General features: G+C 42.0%; 1 protein-coding gene across 2 annotated transcripts in view; it reads left to right on the forward strand.

The window, feature by feature from the left end:
- The window catches only part of LOC8029401 (major facilitator superfamily domain-containing protein 10), a 50,867-nt gene extending 23,432 nt beyond the window's left edge, over positions 1 to 27,435 (forward strand). For both annotated transcript variants that reach the window (XM_042287145.1, XM_029973936.4), the window contains exons 6-12: positions 9,303 to 9,491; positions 13,397 to 13,493; positions 16,178 to 16,289; positions 18,631 to 18,739; positions 18,847 to 18,937; positions 20,860 to 20,997; positions 22,531 to 27,435. In XM_042287145.1, the coding sequence (XP_042143079.1) occupies positions 9,303 to 9,491; positions 13,397 to 13,493; positions 16,178 to 16,289; positions 18,631 to 18,739; positions 18,847 to 18,937; positions 20,860 to 20,997; positions 22,531 to 22,646 (852 nt within the window). In that variant the 3' untranslated portion in view covers positions 22,647 to 27,435. The remainder of the gene's footprint in view (positions 1 to 9,302; positions 9,492 to 13,396; positions 13,494 to 16,177; positions 16,290 to 18,630; positions 18,740 to 18,846; positions 18,938 to 20,859; positions 20,998 to 22,530) is intronic.
- The last annotated feature ends 471 nt before the right edge of the window (positions 27,436 to 27,906 follow it).

The following is a 27,906-nucleotide window of genomic DNA, read 5'->3' on the forward strand; positions in this document are numbered from 1 at the left end:
TAAGCCCCATAAGTTCCCCCCCCCCCCCCCCCCACCCCCCCCGGCTATGCCACTCTTTCCATGTGTGGTGTTTTGTCTAGTAACTCAATGATTATCTTCTAAGTTTGAAGATGGAGGACAGGTGGATAAAAATTTATATTGAATTATTTTTTTGTCTAACAACTTGATTGCACTTCTTGTGCCTTCCGATACGAAAGAGAAAGACGGTTAAAGTACAGGCGAGCTGGTGGATGTTTACCATGTTGCTACTTAACTTGTGGCAGGTATGAAATAGAAACTTAGACATAGAAGGAACAAAAACAGGGAAGAAGAGACATCTCAAACATAGCTAAACAATTTATTCAGTCCCACTTCCTTGATATACAGACAGCCACAAGGTCACCAACCACACAACTTGTCCTTTGCTAGGACACAATGCACCAAGACACACAAAGGAACAACCAGAACAGGACAAAGGGATACCCCCTCAACTAACAAAAAAGATGACAGCCAGGGCAAACCTTCCCAACTTAAGCTAACCCTCCACTTTTACAAAAAAAAAAAAAAAGGTTTGCTTTGTGGAACATCTGACACTGCAACCGTGAACTGTTTCGAAACATTGTTCTCCAGCTGCAGTGACGCCTGACTAATACATTTACCAATTGATTTTATTCGAACGGTTTCCCTTGCCAGCTTTTTGGTGTTATTCACTTCTCTGTGTATTATTTTCGTTCCTGACTACAAAACAGTGCAATTACTATTACAGTTATTTAGGTACTTTGCTATTTCCGAATTGATTGCATTAATCCTTGTAAGGGATTGATTTCTCACGGTGAGCTTTTCTACACTCATGAACTCCCGTTTTAAAAGGAGTTAGTCTACTCAACCTGAAATCGGAACTAAAAACTGTTTCCACTCTAAACCGCTTAGCACATGCCTTCAAGTAATGCGAAATTCCATGAAAATACAAGATCACAGCCGTCTGTCTTTCTGACGTGTTTTTCCTTTCTTTTTTTCTCCATGGTGTATGAATTTAAATGCCTTTTGATGAGCTCATCTTCATACCCTGCCCCGCCTAGTAGTCTTTTCCATTGACCTTCCAACGACTTTGAGATAAAATGTATGCACGATCGGTCTAAAGCATTTCTGATCACTTTGAGATAAAATGTATGCTGTGGCTATCGTTACGTCCGGACGGAGCACTGAAACGCGTATACCTAAACCTCCCCCCCACCCTCCTCTCTCTCCCCCGTGAACCTAGGGAAGGCGGAAATTTGGACGTGACTTGGGTTACGTCGGACGTAATGCTAGACACTTCGTAAAATGTATGCACGACCGGTTTAGAGCATTTGTGATCACTTTGAGATAAAATGTATGCTGTGGCTAGCGTTAAGTCCGGACGGAGCACTGAAACACGTATACCTAACCCTCCCCCACCCTCCTCTCTCTCCCTCATGAAACTAGGGAAGGCAGAGATTTGGACGTAACTTGGGTTACGTCGGACGTAATGCTAGACACTTCGTAAAATGTATGCACGACCGGTTTAGAGCATTTGTGATCACTTTGAGATAAAATGTATGCTGTGGCTAGCGTTAAGTCCGGACGGAGCACTGAAACACGTATACCTAACCCTCCCCCACCCTCCTCTCTCTCCCTCATGAACCTAGGGAAGGCGGAGATTTGGACGTAACTTGAGCTATGTCGGGCGTAATGCTAGACACTTTGTAAAATGTATGCACGACTGGTTTAGAGCATTTGTGATCACTTTGAGATAAAATGTATGCTGTGGCTAGCGTTAAGTCCGGACGGAGCACTGAAACACGTATACCTAACCCTCCCCCACCCTCCTCTCTCTCCCTCATGAAACTAGGGAAGGCGGAGATTTGGACGTAACTTGGGTTACGTCGGACGTAATGCTAGACACTTTGTAAAATGTATGCACGACCGGTCTAGAGCATTTCTGATCAAAGACTTGACCAACTCCCGCTTTCACTGTTTTCAAATGGCAGCTAATTTTTGACAGTGCCAGTTTGGGGTTTTCTTTGCCAAACTCCCTGCACAGACCGTCCTTAGTGTAAAATGTAGATCCAAGACTTGTAATACTCCATTCCATGGTCCCCAAAAGAGCATGAACAGTGCCAGGGCCATAGCCAGAGAATAGGTTCAGCAAATCTAATGAGCATGGGTTGCCTAATGTAGAAGGCAGCTAAGCTGCAAATGTTTAGTTTAGCTTCAGTGCTTCCAAGGAAGGTGGGGGTTCAGCTTACAGTTCGACAGTTTAAGATAACAAGTGTGTAAATACTTTAAGGACATAAAATGTTTAAAAAAATGTGTTCAGGTATATCCATTCAAAATGCACCCAGTGCACAACTGTACAAAAACTGTTTTATACCTTTCATGACAGGGCAATAAACATTATGTGTTCTGAGCAATTTATTTAAATTCGAAAGTGGTTAGCAAATGCAGGATTCAAGGTGACTGAAAATATTTGCAATAAACTAGCAAATCCATAAACATCTATAACACTTGAGAAGAAAACACTGAGAATAAAATTGCTCTGGATACTTGAGATAATAACAATTGTTTCAAAGTCTAAAAAGAATGCCTGTACACTTGCTGCATGAAATTGACTAGAACTTGAAGCTGCTAAATGAAGGTCATATTTTGAATGAAACTTGAAGAGTGCACCTCTTGTAGCATGAAATTGACTAAACTGTTAAATGAATGTAGTACTTTTTAATAGATTAGACATTGTTCTAATTCTTTGGCGTAAAACTGATAAGAACACATGAAAGTAGTATTTAAGCTGATATTGAGCAACTTTTTGGCAAAAATATTCTGTTGAATGGAATGTTTCAAACCTACAAGAATATTTACAAGTCACAAACCGAAGTCAGGCAAAAACACAATCGCAGTGCTTGCAAGAGACCTTTGCATCATATATTTTCTACCGTTTTTGTGCTTTTTTTGTTAGAGGCTGAGGAAGGCAAAGTGCAAAGATGGTTTCCAGACTGGTGCTCAAACAAATCATTTTCCGTATTTTCCATCCAGGGTTGCCACTAGCTCTTGGAGTGTGGCTGCTTGCAAACGTCTAGTATATATGTTGAAGGGTTGAACACTGAATAAGGAAATAATAACCATCAGGAGTTTCCAATTTGGTACAATGAAAGTGTTTCACAACACAGTTAAGGCCCGTTCACACTCTTGCGACCGACTTCGACCGAGAGAGACCAGATTGGTTTTTAAGCCTTTTGCGACTTCTTAAGACCGGATGCGATGCAGCGGAGCTGCTCCTAAGAAGTCGCAAGAGGCTTAAAAACCGGTCTGGTCTCTCTCGGTCTAACTCGGTCGCAAGAGTGTGAACGGGCCTTAAGTGTGCACTGCTGACACAGGCTCTTATTTCTCAAACCCATTTTACAGAAATTTCAAATGGAAGTTTTGGTGCACAGCAAACTTTTCCTCCACCACTGAGCGTGCAGCAAGGTTTGATAAAGTTGGAGGCAGTTCCAAACATAAAAGCAGGTAAATGTAAGCAAGCACAGTTCAGCAACAGTTTAGTTTAGCAAACATTCAGAAATTGCTCCGTGAGTTTGAGGAAGAAAGGAAAATATTATGCTCACCTTAGTTGCCACCGGACGGAGTTGTTTGTGCTACTCCATCCGGTGCTACCGGCAAAGCCGGTAGCATATTATGCTACCGGCTTTGCTTGAACATTTTGATAGTGAACAGAACCTTAGAACGTTGGTAAACTTGAAGAAATTGACACAATTTTACGTCCTTAGGCATTTCTTACCCTCGGTACCTGCCGAGCACACGCATGAAAAATCAAAGAGTAAAGCTATATGCACGAGCTTGTGCAACTTGACTGAAAATTATTATACGCATGACTCGAAACGTGTATAAAACGAATGGTTACAACGAGTTTCCGAAGCGGTGGCGTAGCTTAGTGGAAAGACGTCTGCTTGATACGCAGCGGACCTCGATTCAATCCACAATAAACTTTTTTTTTTTTTTTTTTTTAACATTTGGCAATATTAAATTTTTTTTTTTTTTTACAATTACCACTGGAAAAAAAGAAAATAAAAGGAATGTTGTCGACGAAACTTAGCTGAACTAAATGGCAATGGGTGACAGCAGGGCTTGGTTTGCCGGCTGGATGCTGCAAAGTAGCGTGTATTGGGGGGGGGGGGGGGCCGGGCCAAGTGGTTTAATTATTATGTAATTAGCAGCCGCAGACTGTGCTGCAAAGCGGCATGAATGCAGGGGGAGGTTAACGAGCTCCCCGGTGATACACGCGCCGTCCTAAAAGGGTGGCCCCAATGGCAAGAGCTCTCCGCGTTGTGTGTATAGCCATTTCCGGTCAAGGTGCACAAGCTCGTGCGTATTGGCCTCGAGATCGACCTAGAGGTGGCGCTACGGTCGCGCCATCCTCATCATCAAAGCGGGGATAGGAGAACGGCCGCCCCATAGGCTTTCCACGTTCGCGCGCGAGACGGCGTAGATTCTTGCGTTTAGTTTGTTACATACTATCGGTGAGAAAACTAATCTAGCGGTAGAGGATGCGGTACTGTTCGGTGCTTCAGTGAAGATCGAATCGTGTTGCCAGCGTGCGGCCTAAATTTATATAATCGCTTCTGTGGAAGCGTCGTCTGCTCTATGCAAACGTTGGAAAGCATGGATCACCACGACTGATGCCTGTTGAACTGGAATATTTATGTTAAATATTTGTTTCTTTTAAAATGGATGTATCGGTTCATCAACGCGGGAATTAAAAGAAAAAACCATAAATTCCAACCCAGACAACATAATACTGGTACTGCGGGCTGTGAAATCGCAGCTTCTATGCTTTTATTTAAACTTCTAGCTTTTTCAGTAATATAAATATTTGGAATGAAGATAAGTTAGCGCTGTATTGGAAATTACAACGCTATTCAGTTCCTCTGCCCTCTTACTGTGCCATAGTGTGGGTAAGTTTTTTGGAGTCGGAACAAATCTACTGCGTTGCGACGAGGAGAGAGTGTCTCTTCTAGTTAAGATCAGCAAATTGCACGGTTGGCAGGATAACGGAAACAAGTGAAACAAACTGTCCTAATATATCTGCCGTGACTGTAAAAAACGAGTGTAACCGAGCAACGCAGCAATGTTTCTGTTATTAAATGCTTTCCTCGGTAGTGTGAGTTCACCCGCTTCAATTTTTTTGGTGAGGGCCGCGGATGTCAAGAGGCTAATACTATAAATTTCTGGAAAAATAATCTTGTATTGAAACACGGTAGACTCTGCGACCCCAACAAACGACGCGCACCACGACATAGACAGCATCGGCCGCAGTGATACTATTTTACTGATGAGGGCTAGCGACCTTCACGAGACTTTCCGAACAGCCTCCGCCCTCACCTAACGTATATCAGGATTGGGCAGTTCATCGATTAACTTTCAGATTATTCAAGTAATGCTTCAATTGCAATTTTTTGACGGTTAATTTTAGTCTTGCGCTGGAGAAAGTCAACAAGAAGTAAAAAATGCCTGCTTTAATATTCTTGACGTCTCTATTTTTTTTGTGACACAGGCTTGCACGGTAAACCACTTCAGCGTGCTTGTCATTTCACCGAGGGTGATTATACTGTTTAAATAATAACTTAAAAAATATTTCATTTTAAAAGGCTTCCCGTGTTCATATTTATGTAGGACTCACAACGTGAAGTTTAGAATGGGAATGCAATATGCCATTTATGACACAGTAAAACCAGGAAAAAAATGTGTAGTTTTAACGTCTTTCACGCAATGTGACCGGCGAAAAATCAGCATACGGATTTATTGATTGATTATTTTATTAAAGGATAGCGATCAGTCGGGTTAACTTTCTAATCGAACCACAGCCCCACTCAACATCCAAGGCTTTATGAAAGCCGCGGTTTGTGCGAGATAACAAAAATACGTGGGACCAGCGATTGTATACAAACCAACACACCAAGATTATGGAAGCTTCCGACTTCATAATAATCGCTTTGCTGAATTTCTACGCATGGCAAACGATACAACACAACCTTTAGTAAGAAGAAACGGCAACAAAAGCATAAAACATTTAGTAAGGAATGTCAAGCTCAGCCTGAAACGGGCTTGCGTCGTCGAGATCCATGCTTCTGAGCGTGCGCCCGTAGCAGACGACGCACGGCGGTATCCCCGCTTTCGCGCGTTTCCAATTTCGGCCGCACGGTGGCGACACGGTTCGATCTCGAGGCGAATAGCTTTACTCAAGATCAAACACCTATTGATGTCATAGTGATGGGGCATTCCATTGCAAGGTCAAAACGAAACTAACTAAAACAGAAATTGCAATTGCTAATATAAAGTATATAAAAAAGCCTGAGCATATTAATAGCAATGTAGTGTGTTATTATTAAAAAAAATATACTATCAAGATAAAGAAAATGGATAAGAGTAAAGTTTTGAGGTTGCATCAGGTGTTGTAAGGTAAAAGAGCCTTTTTTTTACATTATTTTCAACACTGAAACTATTTCCTCATTTGTTCATGAAGTTTATTTTTAATTAATAAGACCCAGCTTACAATATTTTATTGCTAAATTATTCTAAAGCTTCTATCTTCATATTCAATTCAGTGTTTTTATTATTTTTTAATTCCTTCAGAGAAGGAATTAAATTGTAATGTTCATTAAATTTTCCTCGATAGGAAGTGACCCCAATTTCTAAAGATACTCGAGTCCGGAAACCTTAGCTAGAGCTATTAAAATTGTTGAGAACCTCGATCAAAGTCAGTGATGAGTGTGCCACATTAAAACTATTCTCTAGAAAATATTCAAACTAAACAAAAAAACACTATATTTCTAGATATAATAACTTGGCCAACCATAAGGAATCTTTTTACACATGCTGGAAGTTTTCGCTTTGGGTAGTCTTCTAGTGATCCAATAGAAGTATCTATAGGACCAATAGACAATTTTTATTGGACAAGGAGAAATCTTAACAGGACCAATCGACATTTCTATTGGACAGATAGAAATCCCAATTGGTCCAATAAAATTTCATATAGGTCCATTAGAAATCACTTTTGGTCCAGTAGAAATATCTAATGGTCATATAGAAATCTCAAATGGTCATATAGAAATCTCTATTGGAATTTTTGCTAGGGTTCTTCGGTTTCTCCACAGTGGAGCCCAGTTCCGGGGCTGCTGACTTTATCAATTGCTCGAGACCGTTCGACATATCATCCAAGAAAGTGCACACAAAAATATTGTCCACATATCTCCTAACGATGCATGTGTCCGCTTCATAAACATGAATTCGATAAACATAACAGAATTCAACGAATTCTAATAAACCTCCGCTGAAGCCGGTGCAACCGAGGACCCAATGTTCACGCCTTCCTTCTGCACAAACTTTTTTCCCTTATACTCCACAGCTGTAGTCTGAAAATAATAATCAAGAATGAAGAGAAAACTGCCTAGCAGAATGCCCGTTTGGGATTGAAACTGAACCAGATTAGATTCACATGCATCCTTCACCTTCGTCGTCATCTATTTCGCTCCAGGGAATAATATAAGCCCTTAGTATCGAACGATAGAACTGAACATTCCCTCTCGTGGTTGACCTCCAAGATACTGATTTCAGTCGTTCGAATTCTTGAGAGACAATGATTTTTCTAGATGTGCATACTTTAAACCATTCTGAAGGAACTTTGAAAATAATTTCTGCCACATACCACATTCGTTAATCACGGCACAAAGAGGCATTTCCAGTTTATGATCCTTTAAGAAAAATTTTAAACTTGGCATTGACTGCATTGGACCTAAAAGACTCTTTGCCTACTTTAAACTATTAACCGCATGGACCTAACAGACTCTTTGCATACTTTAAACCATTCTGAAGTAACTTTGAAACTAATTTCTGCCACATACTACACTTGTTAATCACTGCACAAAGAGGCATTTCCGATTTATGATCCTTGAAGAAAAATTTGAAACTTAGTGTTGACCGCGTTGGACTAACAGACTTTTTGCCACACTTTCCAACTCATCCTCAAGAACTGAACTGATCCTTGTCCTTAGTTTAGCAATGTTTCCACTCCATTCAGAGAAAAGTTATTTTATTGTTGCATTCATTTTCATTTGAAAGACCAACCTGGGAAGAATGGCAAACTTCCCAGATTTGTCTTTTTGCAACAACTTCACTGACCTCACTTCTAAGTCTTTTTTGACCCCACTGATTTCATAAAAATTTTTCTTTTCATTTGGATACCTGTTTCCCATCACTTTTTCCATTTGCTAATAGCAACATCTATAAACGCCACTCTCTCATCAGGATTGACCTTCCTGGCAATAGTCAGCATGGACGAAAATACGTCCTGCTTTGATTGCTTTATGTTTTCTAGAGACAACATTTCGGTCCTCTCCCCAAAAGTTGTTCCAATTTTGACAAAATAAGCTCATTGCACGGGTTAACAAATGAATTCCGAGGCTCACAACTACCATTACTGTGACACCAAGACTTTCCGCCTTCCTTATTCCTAGAGTTACACTTAATACTGTCCAAAATATGTCTGCACTTCACATACCAAAGACGGTCGAAACTGGCCTTCTTCACTCTGTTCCAATGATGAAAGTCCGGGTGGTGCTTGAACTCGCTTCCCTGCAGCAAAGTCCCGTTTGAGACATCTCTTCTTCCCTGTTTCTGTTTCTTCTACGTTTAAGTTTCTATTTCATTCCCCAGTCTCCGGTTAAGTTGCAACATGGAAGAGAACTGGATAAAAATTGGTATTGAATTAATGTTTGTCGGGCTATATGGTGGAAGTTACTGATGTGTTCTAAATAACATGACGGGACAGGGTGCTTGTGAAGCGCGACTTCGCCAGAAGTACAGTTTTGCATTCCACACACACTTGGTTTGTATTGTTGGCATTTTGTATGTCTGCCATGAGCATTCTTTATTTTTTCGGCCTACCGAATGGGTGTAGCTCACCACAATGTTATTTTTGTTGTTAGTCTGTTTTGACATTACTCGATTCCATATTTGTCTAGCTAAATTTTTCTCGATCACACTTCATATTCAATTCATATGCTCTGTTGCAAAGGTCACTCAAAATCTTGCTCTGCTCCTTGACAAACTAGGTAATGGAGGTTGTGATACTGTACAGAATGTGTGAGGCTCACTGCATGGGTATAAGCTCATGTTTTGCTACATTTTGTTCTCTCCCTATTTTGTTTTCTTCTCCCAGTTTCAGGGTTTTTAACGAAGGGTAGTAAAAGTTGTATGCCTCTGAATAGAACTGATTTTGATTTTGATTATCCAGTGCCTTCATATCTTTGCAGGCACTCATCGGCGTTGCCTTTTCTGTGGGATTTATTGTTGGCCCTTTGATTGGAGCACAGTTTGCGATGGCCAACAAGGAGTCAACGGAGTTTTACGTCATGCCTGCCTTGTTTGCCCTTTCGCTTGCACTTCTGGACATCCTTTTTCTCTTTACCGTCTTTAAGGAGTCCCTTCCACCAGAGAAGCGCGTGAGTATTTTGTATAGTAGTGGTCTTTCAAGGTTGTTATTATGATAGCGTTTGCTCAAATGAAGGAGCCATCTAAGCTCAAGGGTTTTGACCTGGACCAGTTAGGGATTTTGCCATTGTTTTGTTAATTTTAGTGTTGTTCGATAGAGCTTCCAGCATCTTGCCTGTTGCTGATCTGTGCAGTTAAGTAATTTCTACAAATATATTGTTCAGGGAAGGCCATGAAGCCCTGAAGCAGGCAACTACGGCCTGTGAGGAGATTTTTCATGGCTCGGTGCTGTCCCTGACCAATGGGTGGTATTGATGGGGAAACACATTGTTGTTGCAGCCGGCCTCAGCCCAGTTAGATCTCATTCGAGGAATTGTTAAAGTTGCGAACTTGCATGCAATCATGCTTTCTCATGACTAGAGCCCTGCATATCTACGGATCACCCGTGGATCATCCGTGGGCATCTGCAATCAACTGGTGGATGTGGATAAAACTAGATTTGGCGAATTGCGGATTACAGTCAAGTTCTAGTCTCACACAGTAGATACCCAAGCTTTGGCAATTGACCTAGTCGAGTATGATTTTCTTTTGTCACTCCAAGACGTGAAACCACTGAAGTTGAATCTTTACTGGAACGACACGGCTTCTGTTGGTCCGCCACCTGGATGTTCGACAGACCCAGAAGGTACTACCACTTCACTTTGCGCCATCAAGTCAACTGACGTGGTATCTCAAACCTATCCAGAACTGGTGTGTGTAGGGGGATATCTACCATGTACTCCCAGTTTGAAGTACTGTTCAAGCTTGAAGACAAAAATGGTGAAAAAAAACAGAACAACCTTGCAACCTGGTGCAGCTAAAACAAGAGCTACAGAACTTGCTGGATTCTGACATCATACAGCCTTCTGTTCCTCCATTTGCATCTCCCAACACTATCGCTCCAAAAGAAGATGGAACATTCCGCCTTTGCACGGACTACCGAGCAGTGAACCAACAGACATCACTCATTTCTTTTCCAATACCTTGCATCAACAGTATAATTTATGAAATGGGGCTGTGAGTACTTCTCTAGGATTGATCTGTGTAAAGGGTTCTGGCAGGTGATTTCTTCAAGAGGATACCAAGAAGTTTACAGCGCGTTTATAATGCCATTCAACATTTATGAGTATAACCGCTTGCCCTTTGGATGGAAAAATTCACCCAGCTGGTTCCAAAAGATGATGAATGCCGTCCTTCAGCCTTACCTTGAAATATTCTACAATGTCTATGTTGATGATATCATCATATACTCAAAGACAGAGAGTGACCACGAGAAGCATCTGACACAAGTTTTGTCTGCACTTTGTGAGGCCAAGCTCAAGGTCAACTTTAAGAAAAGTGAATTTTTCAAGAACGAAGTTGTATTTCTAGGTACAGTTCTGGATGGAGCAACGAAAAATACGAAGGAAAAGTCGGTTACCCGTATTTCCCAGCTTAACAAGCCCTACGATGTGCAGTCACTCCGTGTGTTTCTCGACCTCGCGAGACATTTCAGATCGTTCATCCAGGACTATGCTACGAAAAGCCACTGTCAGAATCATCTCATCCGACACTGTTCTGCTCTTGCCGGATTTTAATCTACCATTTGAGCTCAACACAGACGCTTCACATTATGCAACAGGTGCAGTGCTTTACCAACGTGACATCGAGAAGCCAATTTCTCAACAGCTTCACGTCGTGGGATAAACACAGTTCAGCTTTCACAAAGACTGAAGTGAACTACACCACCACAGAGAAAGAAGCCCTGACGGTGCTGAAGGTAGTTAGATATTTTCATTCATACCTGGAAGGTTCGAAATTCAAGCTCTTTACTGACCATGAAACACTCACCTTTCTGTTTAAGATGACTGAGCCAAAGCGAAAGGTGGCTCGCTGGATCAATGAGCTGCAGCTGTTTGATTTTGAAGTGAGTCATCGTCCAGGTGCTTCCTGAAAAGACACCGACGTGATGTTTTGACTCCTGCTACCGTCCTCTGCAGGGTCATCCGAAGTAGTGAATTCATCAAAACTCTGGGAACAGATAGAACAACTAGAACTTGGCACAAGTGGAAAGTTTCACGTTCCATCCACAATGGTTCCTCAGATTCTAGAATTATACCACAGAAGCCCAGAGTCAGGTAGTCATGATGGGTTCTAGCGGACTTATATGAAGCTGACCAAACAGTTCACGTGGCCACACGTGAAAGATGATACATGACTCTACATCAAGTTCTGCCACGAGTGCCAAATGTGCTAAGTGAAATACAGACAACCTACAGATTAAATGATGCTACCTGAACATTCCAAGACACCATTTGAAGTGCTTCACCTTGACTTCGCAGAGTTAACTAAAAAGAGTGAATGTGTGAAGGAGACGCAAGCGTTTCTACTGTGCATCGACAAGTGCACTCAAATGGTGGCAGCAAAACCAGGTAGGGAAAACTTTAACAGCGTGATGTCTTTGCTGAGCTGAGAAGTGTATTGCAACGTAAAGGTTGTCGTTTCGGACAACGGACCAGCCTTTCGTAGCCACAAACTAAAAGGATGGGCAGAAGACAGCGGGATAGCCCTGTGATTCACGGCACCTTACCTTCCTTCGGCAAATGGGCTAGCAGAGTGTGCAATTTGAGACGTAAAACAATATATGAACATGTACCCCAACTTTCCCAGTGGCTGGAAATGTTCGTTTGAAGCTGGTGTAGCACACCATAATCGGTCCTACACGGCAGGGTTGGGATGCATTCCTCTCTTCGTGATCTCAGGAAAAGCTCCGCTGCCGGCGGCTGACAGCCACTTGGGATTACCTGACAAGTAACTATCAAGGAATCCAGAAAGACTGATGCTCAACTAGAAAACTCTCAGTGCCCGATGAAACGGCATTTTGATAAACGACACAATACTGAGGTTCCAAAGCTATTGGTGGGTGACTTTGTCTTGGTTCGGAAAGGCCTCCAGGATCTGCTTCACAGTTAAAGGGGCCTTACCAAGTCATCAAAACCGCAGTGCAACAAGGGCTTCTCAAAAAGGTGTGGTACACTGGACCGAACAACACCGCAGAAGTAGTGTCGATTACCAACGTCTTTAAATACCATTCCAGGAGGAATGAATTCACAAGCCAAGGAGGGTGAAGAAGGCCAAAAGAAGACGAAACAGGGCAAAATCTGTAAGGGAGCCGAATAAAAGAAAAAGAAGAATGTGGGAATTAAAATGGCGATAGATGCGTTTTGATATTTCTTCGGAACGTTACATTAGCTTATTATATAAATGCGGTAGAACCTAATATGATAAAATGACTTTCACTGTACTCTGACACGAAGAGTTCTTTGCGTAAAGGTAAGCAGACAGCTTATAGGATACCATCCAGATGCTTTTTTTTTTGCTTATTCATGCTTGATTTTATGTAGTGAAATTGCGCAGATTGAGGGTGAGATGCAGTTCCGAATTTTGCAGATGCGGTTCGGATGCAGATACAATAATTTGAGAGCATTGCAGATGTGGTTTTGATGCGAATACAAAGTCTGCGGATGTGAATCGGATGTGAATGATCAAACTGTTATCTGCACAGGGCTCTACTCATGACTGACACAGATTGAATCAAATATTTGCTGGGATCATTGTGTGCAGTTGTTTTTTGTTTCACAATGGATGTGTACATTATACAACTGGATGCACATTCTTAAGAGGGAAGATGTTTGACCTCCAGCCATGGTCGCAGGTTGTGCTTGGGAAGAACAAAATATAGTCGTGATATATTTTTCAAAAGTCTGCTTTTGTGAAAAGAAGATGGTTAAGTTATAAGGGTATTTGCTTTGTTTACTATGTTTAACACTCTAGTGAAATGATCAAGATGTTTTTTTGTTGTTTTTTTTACTTAAAAAGAAACCTTGCAATATTCCAGGCACATTCCATTGCCTCAAGTCTCTCTGGAGCATTCTCCTATGTCAATCCATGGTCCCTCTTCACATTCCAGCCTGTTCAGAAGTTACCATTGAAAGGTAACGCAATATTGTAGATTCAAAATATAAACACAAATTGTTTGTGTCCGTGGATGCTTGGGGGGCAGGAAATTACCTGGTGAGATCTTATATCTAATCTTTTGGCCTTCAAAGTATCTTGAGCCATCTCTATGGGGCAGAGTTTTAGTTGAGATGTTACAATCGGATTCTGGCTCATTGTGACAGCTGTATCTTTCAGAAGTTAGGCTCGAATGAGGATGTACTGAAGAAGACTTTCTCTAAAGGCTGTTTCACATGCTGCGATTCTTGTCCGAAATTAGTGCGATTTCCAATAAATGTCCAATTAAAATCGCAGTTGCACTGTCGCATCGACTCTGCAACTGGTTTCGACCAAGTTGGTATTTTGTCGCTGAGTCGGTTCGATCGATCGCTTTCTCGTCAACCAGCCGTTCATTAGCCAGTTTTCATCTGCGATAGCTGCGCATTCGAAAATAAATTTGCACTCCTAAAAGGTTTTGGTTTAATGCTTAATTATTAAAAATTTCTAGTTACATATTGTATTCGTAAAGCATTTCTGTTTATTAAGACATTTTTGTTGTATTTTAGGAAAAGTCAAACGCGTCGCGTCCGTGTCCGCTGCAACTAACCTTGGTTAGAAGAGCTGGCCTCGCCGACAGAAATCGCGCAGTTGTTGGAGCATGTAAAACCAAACATTGCGATCTCACTCGCTGTGTCGGCTGTCGCACCGATTTTTTTCACACAGTCGCTGTATTGAAACAGGCTTAAGTCGTATTAGAGCAGTCACTGGCCTATACCTTTAAAGGGGCACTCTTGTGGATTCTGAGATCATCTATTTAGGGTGATAACTCAGTCTGAAAGCTCTAAGCATCCTAAAAGAAATAAATTATACTCCTAGGTGGCCGATTTCCCTATTAAGAATTTAATCAAAGATTGCGACATGCCCCTCTTTCTGCACCTTGAAGCGGACACCAGGGGGTGCTGTCGGATGGTGTTTTCAAACAATAGTTGCTGTATTACGCCTTCTACACCCAAAGATTTGACGTTTTGTCAAAACTTAATGCACAGCGCGCCTAAGAGGAGCAATGGTAGTAATGTTTGGAATCTCCACACGATTAAACAATTTCCATTGGTAAAATTTTATGGAGGTGGTGGGGATCCAGAATTCCCCCCCCCCTCCCCAGAGGAAATAGTGCCCGTGTATTTCTATTGCTGTGAGTTAACTAGGATGCCTTGCCATCTAGAACTGGTCATTTTTATTGACTAAAGCCCAACAAACAATACGCCATCAAAAACGTGCTGCAATGAAATTCTACTGCCTATTTTATTGTCTAAATGTCAACCACGTTCTGGCCACACCATGGAGACACCAATTTTTTGCTCGAGAAGACACGAAAACATTATTTAAAAGGAATAAACTGAATGTCGTTAGGTCACTATGCACTTAAAAAAAAAGCAGTGTCACTCCACGGAAGTACCATGATGGCAAGCTGCGTGCACACGAGCCATGTCGAATGGCATTTCCCTTCTCTCCTGGCCTATTCAGCTCTTGAGGGGAGGGGGGAGGGGCAACCAAAAACGGCCAGTTTGTAACGCGTTGACGATGCCAAGTGGCAGAGCTGATAACCACACCAGCCCCAAGCAGCTTTGCCCATGCTGTACCAACTGATGTGACGGATGTCTGTGACGTCAATTGGCACAGCTCCCAAGATGCATCGTGCTCTTCGATAACTGATCTTCGAGCGCTCGCTGGAATCGGTCCTTTGGAACGAAAAATATAACCGTCTGTTCAAAATACGAGCGTGCGATTGTTATTAGCGGATTGAGTTGATCATGTTCAACTTATTTCTGAACGTGAAGGGTATATTTTAAGTTTCGATTCAGTATCCCTTTAAGAACAGCCAAATATCTCAAAGCTATATTTGTTTGCATGCTATGCTTTCCTACGAAAATGCACACACTTTTTGTTTTGTGGCATCTCTCTGCAAGAAGGCCTTATTTCCAAACCTGTTGTGCAGAAATGTTGTTCAGGTTCGGGTGCTTCACAAAATCGGTATAGCGTGTCCTAACCGGAAATGTGTCACTTCCAAGCTGTTGCAGATAGCTGCGTGTTTGCCAGTGTAGCTAGTGGACAGTTAGTAATGATGTCAGCCACTTTGCAAATTACCTGGAACTTTATTGTGAGTTTGTTGAAGTGGTGTGATGGGGTTTAAAGGGGAACTAAAGTGGGCTTTGAGTTTATCCATTCGTGGTAGTACCTCAGCCTATGCACCCTAAGCATCCTAAAAAAACAAATTAAAATCATGGATAATCTTTTTCTCTGTAAATATGCGACCAAATACAGCGACATGCACCTTTTTCGGAGATATCCCAGAAAAGAGGGGGGAGGGGTCATGGTATTTGGTTGTGTTTTTAATAAAAAGAAAAGGGACATGCAAATTGTGAATTTTTAAGTTTGCTTAGGGTGCATATATTGAAAAATTGCCATAGAAAGACAAGCTCAAAAACCGCTTTAGTACCCTTTAAAAGAGAACTTGAAGTTTCTCTTTTAGACCTGCCTAACATTTGTTTTTGGAAGTGAGTTCAGCAGGGTCATTTGATGACATGGTCCTAGTTTCCTAAGCTGGAACGAACAGATCTGACTGTCATGTAACAAAGTGTGTTCCGCAGCAGTCGCCACATCAACTTACTTGCAATCATTTCAGATCACCAAGTACTTCGGCAGTGTGGACTGGTGTACTTCCTTTACCTACTTTTCTACTCTGGTCTGGAGTACTCATTGTCTTTCCTGACCCATGATCGATTCCAGTACACAAGGTGACTCCTATTTCCAAATGTTGGTCGGAATATTGAACTTCCTGTGACTAATGAACCCAGAAGCTCAGCTCTGCAAACTCCACTCTTCACCTTTTGATAGCAAGAGTAGAGTGGTCTCATTAGGTGTGTGCAGTTTTCCCACTGGTCTCATTGGGTGTGTGCAGTCACTGTATTTCGCCTCAAGGAGCAGTGTCAGTGAGGTTAAAGTAACACGCTTGCCTGGTTTTTATTGCCAGGCCTTGGCCTTTCCCTTTCCTTGGAGGCATGATCTTTATGAATAGGAGACATATTTTGATATATGATTGATGAACTTGGTCCCGTCTATTCTAGCATGCTCTCATCCTTCCACTGATCTCTGAGCTCAGCCATGGAGTTTTATGCTTACAAAGCATTTACATGTTTCAGACCTTCACAGTGCCAGCAGTACCTATCGTAGTTGCATTTCACACCTCAGCATAAAGCAGGCAGCTCTCGGCACTGAACCAGTAATGACCGCTTGAGACATGGGACACAATCTGTGCTCAATTCAAAAAGGCTAATTCGACAAAGACTGAGAAGACTAAAGAAGGCTAGTTCATACTTCTAGTGTTAGAATCTCCATTGCGTGTGATAGGCCTGTTTGACTGATTCCTCCAAGTGTGTAGAGTTGCATGTGGCTCAAATTGCATTCTTAAAGGGATGCTGACAGGGTATTTATGCTCGCCGAGGTTTTTAGTTGTACGTGACATATGAGAGCTTAACTACCCAGAACAGAATTTGCAGCTCGAAATTCGGTTTCTTTCCGCCTGAAAACAGCCGATCGAGAACTGGCCGGTTCGAGTCGCGTTCACTCTCTTTTATGTGGTCACGGGCCGTTCTCTAAGGTTTCGACGCGCCCACCAAATTTAATTAAAGTCGTGGGTCATTGAAGGCACACAGTCAATATTAACAATAGAAAAAAATATAAAACCCATTTTTTGTGGCTTCCAAAAAGCTACAAATTCATTGATTGAAAAAAAAAGTAGCACAGACAACCGGAAGCATTCTGTGCGTTCACTGCATAATTCTCATCATGGCGTCGTTTCGCATATCTTGGGACTAGCGGATGGCAGTGGACGGCGGGTGTTAGACCTCTACTTCAGAACTGTCGTTCACGGTACCGGCGAATTCTGTCTTCCTTCGAAAAAGAAATTTTGGACCGATCAAAAGAACTGATATTCATCCCGTACGACACGCCCGACCAGCAAGCCGATCGCACGAAGACGTCGCCGAGCCGTAGTCCCTTTCGAGTTGAATATGCACGCGTATGGTTTATTTACGAGGTGCGAATGTGGGCTATGCGTGGTGCTGCCCGACTTCAAGCCGGGAGTGCATGTATTGAAGGGAAATCGGCAGCAAACTTCCGACATACAGCCGACCTGCTTCATTACTACGCATGAAAGAGTTCCTTCGGTAGCTTAGTGGAAAGATATCCGCTTTACACGCAGAGGGCACGGGTTTGATCCCTGGTGTGGGTGTACCCTTTTTTTTTTTTTGTCAAGCATTTTGCGATGTTTGCATTTCTTTTTTACAATTATCACTGGAAAAAAAAAAAAAACATTGTTGTGGATGATACGTCGCTGAACTCAATGGTATGGGATTCCATTTTTGACACCTGCGAACTCAATGTAGTCACTTTCCACAAAATGCAAGGAGCATATGAATCGGGTGGCGTCCTCTTTCCGAGCTTCGCGTAACTGTTCTACAGGAATTGCAGCCAGCCATTGATCCCGACCCGTTGATCTTTCGGAAACTTGTGCACTCTGCCGCACAATGCCACTTTCAGATGCAGGACATGTGAGGCAGCTCTTCACGCAACATCTTGGGAGTATTCTTTTCGTAGCCGATCACGGGAATTCACCACGGGCACTCACTACTAATAGCCAACACTTTAATGTACAAAACAACTCATCTTGAAGTACAGAACAGTGAGCGGAACAAACATAACTGCAAAGGAATCGCACAGCGAACAAACGCAATTCGTCAGCTACGTGCGGAGAAAAAAAAAAAACCCGCACGGTTGGGTGTAGCCACGTGCCTTCCACCACTCCCACTCTATCCTCTCCACTTCTCCGTGGCGTACAGGAGTTCGGTTTCAGTTTCGAGCAGTTGTGTTTTTTGGCTTTATTAAAAAAATATGTGACTCTGTAGCAAAATATTAATTGGGTAGTATTCCGACAACCATAATGAATCTCGTGACAAAAAAGGAAAAAACAATTTGGGGGGTGCCAGTATCCCTTTAAATATATCCCTTTCCCCTCCCTCCCTGATGCTGATCTGTGTATTGGAGCATCAACCTATGTGTTCCGTGTTTCTTTTGTAGGATGCAACAAGGCAAGATGTACTTTGTAGTTGGGCTTGTCATGGCATCTGTGCAAGGAGGTTATGTTCACAGAGTGCAGCCAGGAAAGGAGGCAAGGGTGTGCCTCCTGGTAAGTTTTCAGTGCTTATTTGAGCAGCCTATTCTGACTACTTTGGCCCATCTGCTTACCAGCTTTTGCCATTTCTAATGAACGCCTGCTTTGTCCTTCTTGTGCAGGGAATCTTGATGATTATACCATCTTTCATCCTCGTTGGCATCGCCTGGAGCCCTTATGTGCTATACTGCGGACTGCTGCTCTATGCCTTCTGTGAGCTTACTTTTATTTAACTCGGGGAAAAGTTTGGAATGTTGATGCTTCAAAAGCCTGAATGTAGTTAAGACAAGCTGTTAGTACTTTTTTCTCACTTCTCAATAATTCAAAACCACATTCTATATGCAGGATGTTGTAGAATGCTCTAGGAGAGGGGCTGCACTGTCCACTTAGCTTAGAAAATCTTGTTTATCTGTGGTGATACAACAAATCAGTTGCACACCTTGGTATTATTAGCACATTTGACTCATGTATGTAATTGCTTTGACTCACCAATTGCATGTGCACAGTTTAAATTTACGCATACATGTTATAGTAATGTACAAACAGTTTTCCAGATTTGTGTTTACCGCTGTCAGTGAAACATATATAACTTCTTATTTTTTACCTTGTTTCCGAGTATGCCCTGTATTGAAAATGTTTTGTTTCTATAATGTCGATCTAATCTTTGACAAATCTGTACTTCTCAAAACAACTTTGAAAATTTTTCCAAGAGTGAAATTTTATGATCAGGAAGGGATTCTGGATCCTGTGAGTAGGGTGCCCACCCGTCCCGCGACTCGCGGGACTGTCCCGCATTGAGGGCTTGTATCCCGCGTCCCGCAAGAAATTCTCAAATCTTCAAAATGTCTCGCATTTCATAGTGTAGTAAAATTCACTCTGTAACTCATGGCGCTGCCAAACAACGGGGCACGGGGAAGCGCGGATGTCGCTGGTAATCATGTGAATCGCAATGGTAGAGCATTTTCTATCTAAGCATTGTGGGAAGCAACCGTCGTCCTTGCAGGAGAACCGACGCGCATGCTCGGTTGTGCCTTTCCCATTGGCAAAATATTCTAAGAAGAATGGCTCACCAAGAGTTTCAATATAAAATATTGTAATTATTTTGAAATCACTGTGTCAATGCGAAAGGGTTCCTGTGGATTTTTGTTTTAGTGAAGGCAGCCATACAAAACAAAAAGCCTACAACTCGCAACGGTCGAAAAAGAATATAATGTTAAAAATTTGTGCAGGACCATGTTGATAAAAGTAAGCGTTGACAAGAAACGATAACCCGAAAAAGATTCACTGTATCTTATTTCCATTTGATGCATTGAGTTCTGCTACAGTCGATTTTTATATTTTCAACTTCGACACATTAATAACACATTTGGTATAAAAGATATATCTTTGAGAGTGAAAATTAATTGAGCTTAATTGCCACAATACAATTCGCAGGCGTATAAACAGCGCAGGATATTAAATGTGTTAACAGAGCCTGGGTTTGTGGTGCGTGTGTTAATAAATTCCCTCCCTCCCTCCTCCTCCTCCCCCCCCCCCCTCCCCTGCGTGTCCCGCATTTCGCTGGCAGGAAGGTGGTCACCCTACCTGTGAGTCAGCGATATATTGGTGCAGGCAATTTTTTGCAGTTTTCAGTCTGCGAAATTTGCAAAGATGAATTAACCACGAGATAGAAATTGTTTAGGGAATGCAATAGAACCACCATATAGTAGTAATACCTGCACTATTCCAGATTCTCTCCTCATGTAATGCCTTTAGGCAGTCTGCGATAAATATGATTGTTTTCACCCACATGCCTGTTAAGTTGATTCATCAACAGGAAAGTTATATTTAGTTATACATGACCTTTGCAGATATTTTTTTTTTTTTGGTATGAATGTTATCCAAAGGCTTTAGTATCCTGTTCAAAAGAGGCTCTGCCTATCTGGCAGAACTGCTTTGTCCTAACAAACGTAGCAGAGAAACTCTTGAGGGCCCAACTTTTCGAAGCAGTTTCATGCTATTCCTGAGATTCAAACAGTCTTTTTTTTATGGGCTCATTTGGGTTTCATACTTGATGAACCACTTGTAGGACTAACAATTGCAAACGTTGTTTCACTTCTTTTTTTTTTCGTTTCTTTTTTTTTTTTTTGCAACAGCTTCAGGGACAGTAGTGCCCCTGTTGACAACCCTGGTCTCGAGGTACGGGGCTCCCACTCAGAAGGGCACCATCCTGGGGATATTCCGGTCTCTGGGCGCCTTGGCACGAGCGGTCGGGCCCATGTTGTCGGCCACCAGTAAGTACAAATGCTGCAGGAGTACTACATGAAGCGATATGGTAATGCATAATGTGTACGGCTGTGGGAGTGGTCGTTTTTAAAACACTAAACCCCTGAGAAGTGGTGAAGGACAGTGGGTTTGTAGCGATTTCTGTGTGTGCCGTGTCTGAAGCACTGTCAATCCTTAACTACACCTGGCATCAACTTTTTTCTGCTATGCTGTCAAGGCTAGCGTGGTTTCCGCAGCGCTGTCAAAGCTGCTTGCGCGAGAGCACACAAATGAGACTCAATACAAAGCCACATGCTCGTGCAGCAGTGTGGGGCAGCAGCACTGGGAACAAAGCTACCCTTGACAGCATAGCACAAAAATGTTAAAGCTGAGCACATTTGCGATACCTCTGAAATATAGTACATTTGTTATGGGCAAGTTACAGTCGACTACAAAATGTCATCTTCTTGCAAGAAGGTTATTATTGTCAATAGTGGTAGCCAGTAATTTTGTAAAAATCTGGAATCTCATGCTATGTGCAGGAAGCATAATTGCCTTCCTTTGCAGACAAAAATGCCCTGATTTTAAAATACTTCTCTTGTAGACTATTTAGAGTAGCATGTGAAGCACCTATCACTGCTTTAGAAGTGTGATAAAATTTATTTTTGGATTTTAAAAATAAGAAAATACTAAATTGCGGAGAACACATTTTTTTCAATATTTCTTGAAAATACTCTTAAAACATGCTTTTTAGTCTTTAGATATATATCTTGTCACTAAACCTTTTTTTGTGTGTTTTCTTTATTGTGCTCACAGTTCGTTACTTGTGAATTTGTAAATTAGGATTCCTGAACCTCTAAATATCAAAACAACTTCCAAGAGGCTTTCTTTTTTGACAATTGTCATCTGCACCATGTTTGATATACTCTTGAGATTACATTGATGTCAGTACAGCTAGTGGATTGTTTTATGTAAATCTAAATAGCATAATAAAGAAAAAATAGAACAGATAGAGACGAGCTGGTGAACTTTCAACTTTGGTGAAACTGCACTGCGAAGGATTACAAAAAACGACACTGGGACGAGAAAGACGACTCGACATACAGAACCAGGCACAAACTAACTGTTTATTTTTTTCTTTCTCACGAAAGTTGAAAAAGAGAAAAAGAGGAAAGCAAACTAAGAACTGTTTTTTTTTTTTTTTTTTCTCTTTCCAAATTTTTGCCTCTTTCGTGTGGAATGAAGAATAAACAGTTGTTAGTTTGCGCCTAGTTCTGTACGTCGAGTTGTCTTCCTCGTCCCAGTGTCATTTTTTTTTGCAATCTTTTGCAGCGCAGTTGAATCAAAGCTTGAAAAACCAACTAGCCCAATCCCAAGCACTGCTCAACTTCCAATATTGTGGAAACCTGAGACCAAGGAACAAAAAAGCAGATGACACATGTAAAGGTCCTTTGTATGTGTCGTTCCCTCCTTTGATTCCTTCATCTCTGGTTTGCACATTGTTGGACTATAATAAAGTCAAACATTGTTCCAAAATAGGCTTATTTTGATTTCCTTTGCAGTGTACTGGTGGGCTGGCCCTGTAGCATGCTACTGTCTCGGTAGCTGCTTCTTCCTGATCCCTCTGCTCATACTCAGGAACATGCACAGAACTGCTGGCGATGTCCCTCTGAAGTAGTAGGCCCTCAGTTTGCTCAAACTGTGGACCATGAGATTACCTGTTCCCCAGGGGAAGTTGTTCCCTAGGGGAAGTTGTTCCCTAGGGGAAGTTGTTGCCTGGACAAAATTTTTCCCAATGAAAACTCGTTCCTTTGGGAAACTTGGTTAGCATGGCCTTTTAGGACCATCTCAAAAGAGTGTCGCCATGTTGAGGGAATGGCAGCAAAGAAGCTGCAACTGTACACTCCTGGTGGAAATGGCTCAGTAGTTGCATAGCTAGAGAGCAGAAAAAAAGTTTTGCTCATCTCTGGAATTGGTTGAGAGTTCTATCTTCCTTTCCATCACTGTTCAGGTGGTGTGACAAAGGCACATGGGATCTTTGAGATGGCAGAGATTTTGGAAGTGCTTGAATCTTGAATTTGTTGAACCAATGTTCTTTTTTATCATTCTTGTTATATTTTCTTTGAATGTCATAAGGCTTTCTGTTGATGTCTTCTCAACTTGTATGTTTCATGCTGTGTTGTGAGTAAGAAATCGCCTCAAGTGCCTCTTGTGCAATATTGTGGTGTATGCTTTTTGCTTACTGATATTTTAATATTTTCATATACATAAGTAGGATCGATCAAATTTGATTATTAACCTCTAAAGGAATTTTATTTATGTTCTGACATTTCTGCAAGGCTGCTGAACATGCTTGCTGTAGTAAAAAATCTCGCTTCGGACTAGTTAACATACTGCTAGATATATTTTATTTTATGCTTTTGTTTTCTGTACTGCTGACTCGCTTCCCAGTTCTTATTATTTCTCTGTTATGCTGATATTCCACTTGTTGCCATTTCAGCCATTTTACTTTTGGCCGGAACATTATGCAAGTAAAACCTCTGCTGTTTCCATTTGCAATAGAGACAGCCCCTGCACTGAAAAATAGGGTGTCGCTTTCAACGGCCTTTTCATCCATGCTGACAACCTATTCATCAGTATTGTTCTTCGGTAAATTTGTTATGCTACATAAAGGCCGCATGAATTTGTTATGGGGATCTAGACCTTATTCAGTGCTGATGTGCCAACCTGGTTTATGCAGAGCATGATAATTGGACATGAAAGGGGTGTCAAAGGTCCATATTTCGAGGCAGGCAAGTGGCATTTTTAAAGCAAATCTTAAAAAAAAAAAGACTAAAAAATGGAGTCTGTAGCAGTATCTACATCAGTTTAAGCAAGATTCCTTCCCTATTGCAGCCCAGAGAAATCGCTCTGTGTTGGAAGTCTTATGATTATGATGATGTTTGTCACTCTACAGTTGGTGACAAATTAAGAGTTCAGGGGAAACTCTTCCTACCTCTTCCCACTTCAGCAGAGCAGATGCTAGAGAGGAGGTCACCTCCTCCAGCATCTACTCTGCTAAAGTGGAAAGGGAGGGGAGAAGTTTTCCCTGAACTCTTAACCTGTTGCCAACTGTAGATTAGTATATACAAATCATTTTATCCACAACTTTTGTTTCCAACAAATAAAACCAGTGAGCAGGTGTATAAACTATGCAAAGAAAAAAAGAGGAATTGAAAACAAGCTTCAAAAGCAAACATGTGAACAGAGATAGGTGCCTTATGGTAGTAATAGTAGTAAGAGCTCAACTCTCATATACATAGTACATGCAGTTACATGTATGGCATCTGGGAAATCTGGCATTTTTTTTCAGCACAGAAACTGCAGCCAAGGGGGACATTAAAATTGCCATATAGATACAGTTGAAGCTCTTATTCAATAAGGTTAGCAACAAAAAAGCTTTACACACATTCAAAGAACATTCCTAACACCATTCCTTCAATTCCTGCTTTATTTCCTTCAGAGGCTGTAAGTCACAAAAGTGAAAAAGTGTCTGAGATGCCCCTCAAAATTATGTTCTTTAGTGGCAAAAGTTTGTGAAAATACCGTATTTAAGAAAAGGAATATTTAGGCACAAAATGTGTCCATACTTCAGACTCAACTGCATTGTGTATGGCTGCCAAATATTGGTGCCTGTTATAAGGCACCAATATTTGGAAAGTATAGGAAATAATGAGCTGGTTGAGTTTTTACGTGCTAGGGTATTGATGTTTCAGAGATACTCTGTGAACCATGTGCAACATCATATGCAACACCAAAAGTAACACTCCTTTTGTAGAGATTTTAGTGACTCAGTTCTCTGAATTGTAATGCAGAACCTGCAATATTAGCATCATATGTAAGTGTAGTTCACCTATAACTACAAATATGTAATGCATCTTACTCGAAAGGAACTGTGCTATATAGTATATGACGCAGGACTTCGAAGGACCCCTAAATGATATCTAGGGATGTATTGCTTTTCTAAATTTATCAGATTTTTCTACGTTTAAAAAAAACTAAAATTTTTACTTGATTGTTTGGAGTGTGGTCCCATCTGTTTACTATAACTTTTGTTTTCAGCAGTAGCATAGAAAGTATTGAAGGATAAACTTAGACTGTGTGTCCTTTTTATTACAGGATTCATATCCCCCCATTCCACAGAAAAGAGATGCGCTATTAAAAGCTACTCTAGAAATGTAAGTTTATAGTAAACTACCTCAAATTGCACCATGCTCAAATATTCCCACCACCATATCTCCTCAAGGCTGTTTCTAAGCACCGCATATTTTGTGCATGACATAAAGCAAGGGCTCAAGCAATTGTTTAGTGACATGACCTTTGGCCTGCCAAAATGTGTCTGCTCTTTTGCACAGTCACCGTGGTGCAGTGGCATAGCCAGGGGGGCTTTTAAAGCTAAAGAACCCCCCCCCCCCCCACACACACCTTTTTTTTTTGCTGCTCCTCGAGTCATGGAGATTCCATATAAAAATCTTTCATTCGTATCATAACCCTTACGCTTCAAAACTATGTTCTTTTTTTTTTATTCGGTTGAGTACTTACATTCCGCAGACGTAATGCTGCCAAGTGCTTGATTGAAGCCCACAGAATTATAGGGCACTAAAATACAGCTCTGAAAACGCCGTCTCCTTTATACCCGTTTTCACCTCAAGAACCATAGTAAAAAAAGTTCGGCTCCTCGTGGAGCATTACTAATTTCCCTCGTTACGCTGAGAATTGAGACATATGTAGGTGTATTTTAGATTAAATATGTGTTCTCTTATGAAGACGTACACGTTTCAAACGCCAAAAGCATCGCTTCTTCCTCCGACGACCAAATTTTGTGAGAACTACTTCGCGCGGCGTAGGAACATGGAGCAAAACTTCCTTTTTTCTTGAGGTGAAAACGGGTATAGTCACTGGCAGGACACAATTCGAATACCCAGCCAGTAGTGTTGTGCGAATATTCGAAGTTTCGAATAATACGCTATTCGACATTCGCTTCGAGGTGATCTGCTGTATTCGTACTTTTCGAAGTGTTGATCGCGGCGAACTAGCCCCGTTGAGTGCGCTTCATACCGGGCACCTGTGCACTGGGAGGAAGCAATACCCGCAGAGCTCGTGGGCTCCGCGTGTATTGCTTCTTCGCCGTGCACAGGTGCTCGGTGAGAAGCGAACTCAACGGGGCTATCCCGCGTGATTATGCAAGAGTATATATAAGTCAAGCAGCGATGTCTTGACAACCCGCACTCATCACTCGCGCTGGAGGCAGGACCATTGAAGAGCCTCCCTGTCGCATATGTCCTGTCCGTGACTTAGTAAAACGCTGGCTGCCATCGAAGAGTCTTCCAGGAGATTCTGTTTCGAGTCCTTACCAGCTTCTGTTCCTTCGTGTTGCTTGCGTACTTGGGTTGACTATTATACCGGGTGTTTTAGCGACGATTAAAAAAATCCCTGAAATAAGGCGGTTGGGAAAAAAGGTAACTTTACGGGAACAAATTGCCAGCCACGGCGGACGTCAAAGATTTCAGAAAAAAACATACTAATTAGCTGAATAGTTTACGAACATTTACGCATACCTTTAATTTGTGAAAATAAACGTATAGTTCGATTTTTAAATATTAATTAGCTGAAAAGTAGACGAACATTTACTCATTAACTTTAATTAGTGAAAATCAACATGGTTCCCATTTGAAACTTCTTGAGCACCATCGGAAACCAATAAATCAAAACATTTTAGAAAGCTATGTCACGTGCAACATCTTACGGCGTACCGAAGAAACGCTCAATTTGGGCGTGTTTCTAGTTTTCAGTCTTCTGGCGGAGTGGATCTTTCCACGAGCAGTTCTCCCCCCCCCCTTCCCCCCACCCTCCCGCTCCTTTCCTTGTGACCGAGGCGCGCAACGCACGTGCACCACACTTCCGTTCTACGAGCATGGCCTCCGAGATCCCGAAACGCGCGCGCGCTTCGGGATCTCGGAGGTTATGCTACGAGGGAGGCGAGTCGGCAGCTGCGCGCCTCGACCACATGGAGACAGGGCCGCTGACGCAAAATATGCGCTCCTATAGGAAACCGAAACCTAGAAACGCGTCCGAATTGAGCATTTTTTTCGGAGCACCGTAAAATGCTGTACGTGCCTTACATCCTTGTAAAATGTATTGGTTTATGGGACGTGCCTTATGCTCAGCAAGCTTCTAATGGAAGCACATGTTTATTTTCACTTATTAAAAAGTTAATTAAAAATGTATAATACAGCAAATTATACTTTTTTTTTGCAATCTTTGACGTTTGTTGTTGCTGGCAGTTTGGTCCCGTAAAGCAGTGGTTCTCAACCATCGATGTTTCGCGGACCCCTTGTGGATCGGAGGAGATGATGGAGACCCCGTTCGTGGTGAGGGGAGAGGAAAGGTGTAGGTTAAATATAATAATGATTTAATAAATGGATATAATTAAGGGCTAGTGTGAAGTAGACTTCTCTTATTGACATACGCACTAAAAAAACTCGCCCGGAAATTGAAAAAAATTTCTTTTCATCTGAACTTTTATTGCCGGGCTTGACTGATGAGGCAGGCTTCGCGGACCCCCATTTGAGAACCACTGCATGTCGTAAAGAATATCTTTGCTCAACCACCTTATTCTTAAGGATGTTTAAAGTCCGCTGAAACACCCGGTATGAATGTATACTGTCGAGTTACCTAGCGCTGCCGCGCACACAAGATCAAATTCTATGCTCAATCACGCGTCAGCTTCTTTAGCATGTTGATGAGTTCATGCGCATGTTGGTGTGTATCCAGCCTATTTATGGCTGTTCGTGCGAGGGGTTCTTCCCTGTGTGTGATATGCAGTGGCGGATTTAGGGGGGGGGGGGGGGGGGGGGACGACGGGGGCGGCCGCCCCCCCCCCCCCCCCTCCCCCCCCC

The sequence above is a fragment of the Ixodes scapularis genome, unplaced genomic scaffold (assembly GCF_016920785.2).
Source record: "Ixodes scapularis isolate PalLabHiFi unplaced genomic scaffold, ASM1692078v2 PGA_scaffold9__187_contigs__length_104089568, whole genome shotgun sequence".
NCBI classification, from domain to species: Eukaryota; Metazoa; Arthropoda; class Arachnida; order Ixodida; family Ixodidae; genus Ixodes; species Ixodes scapularis.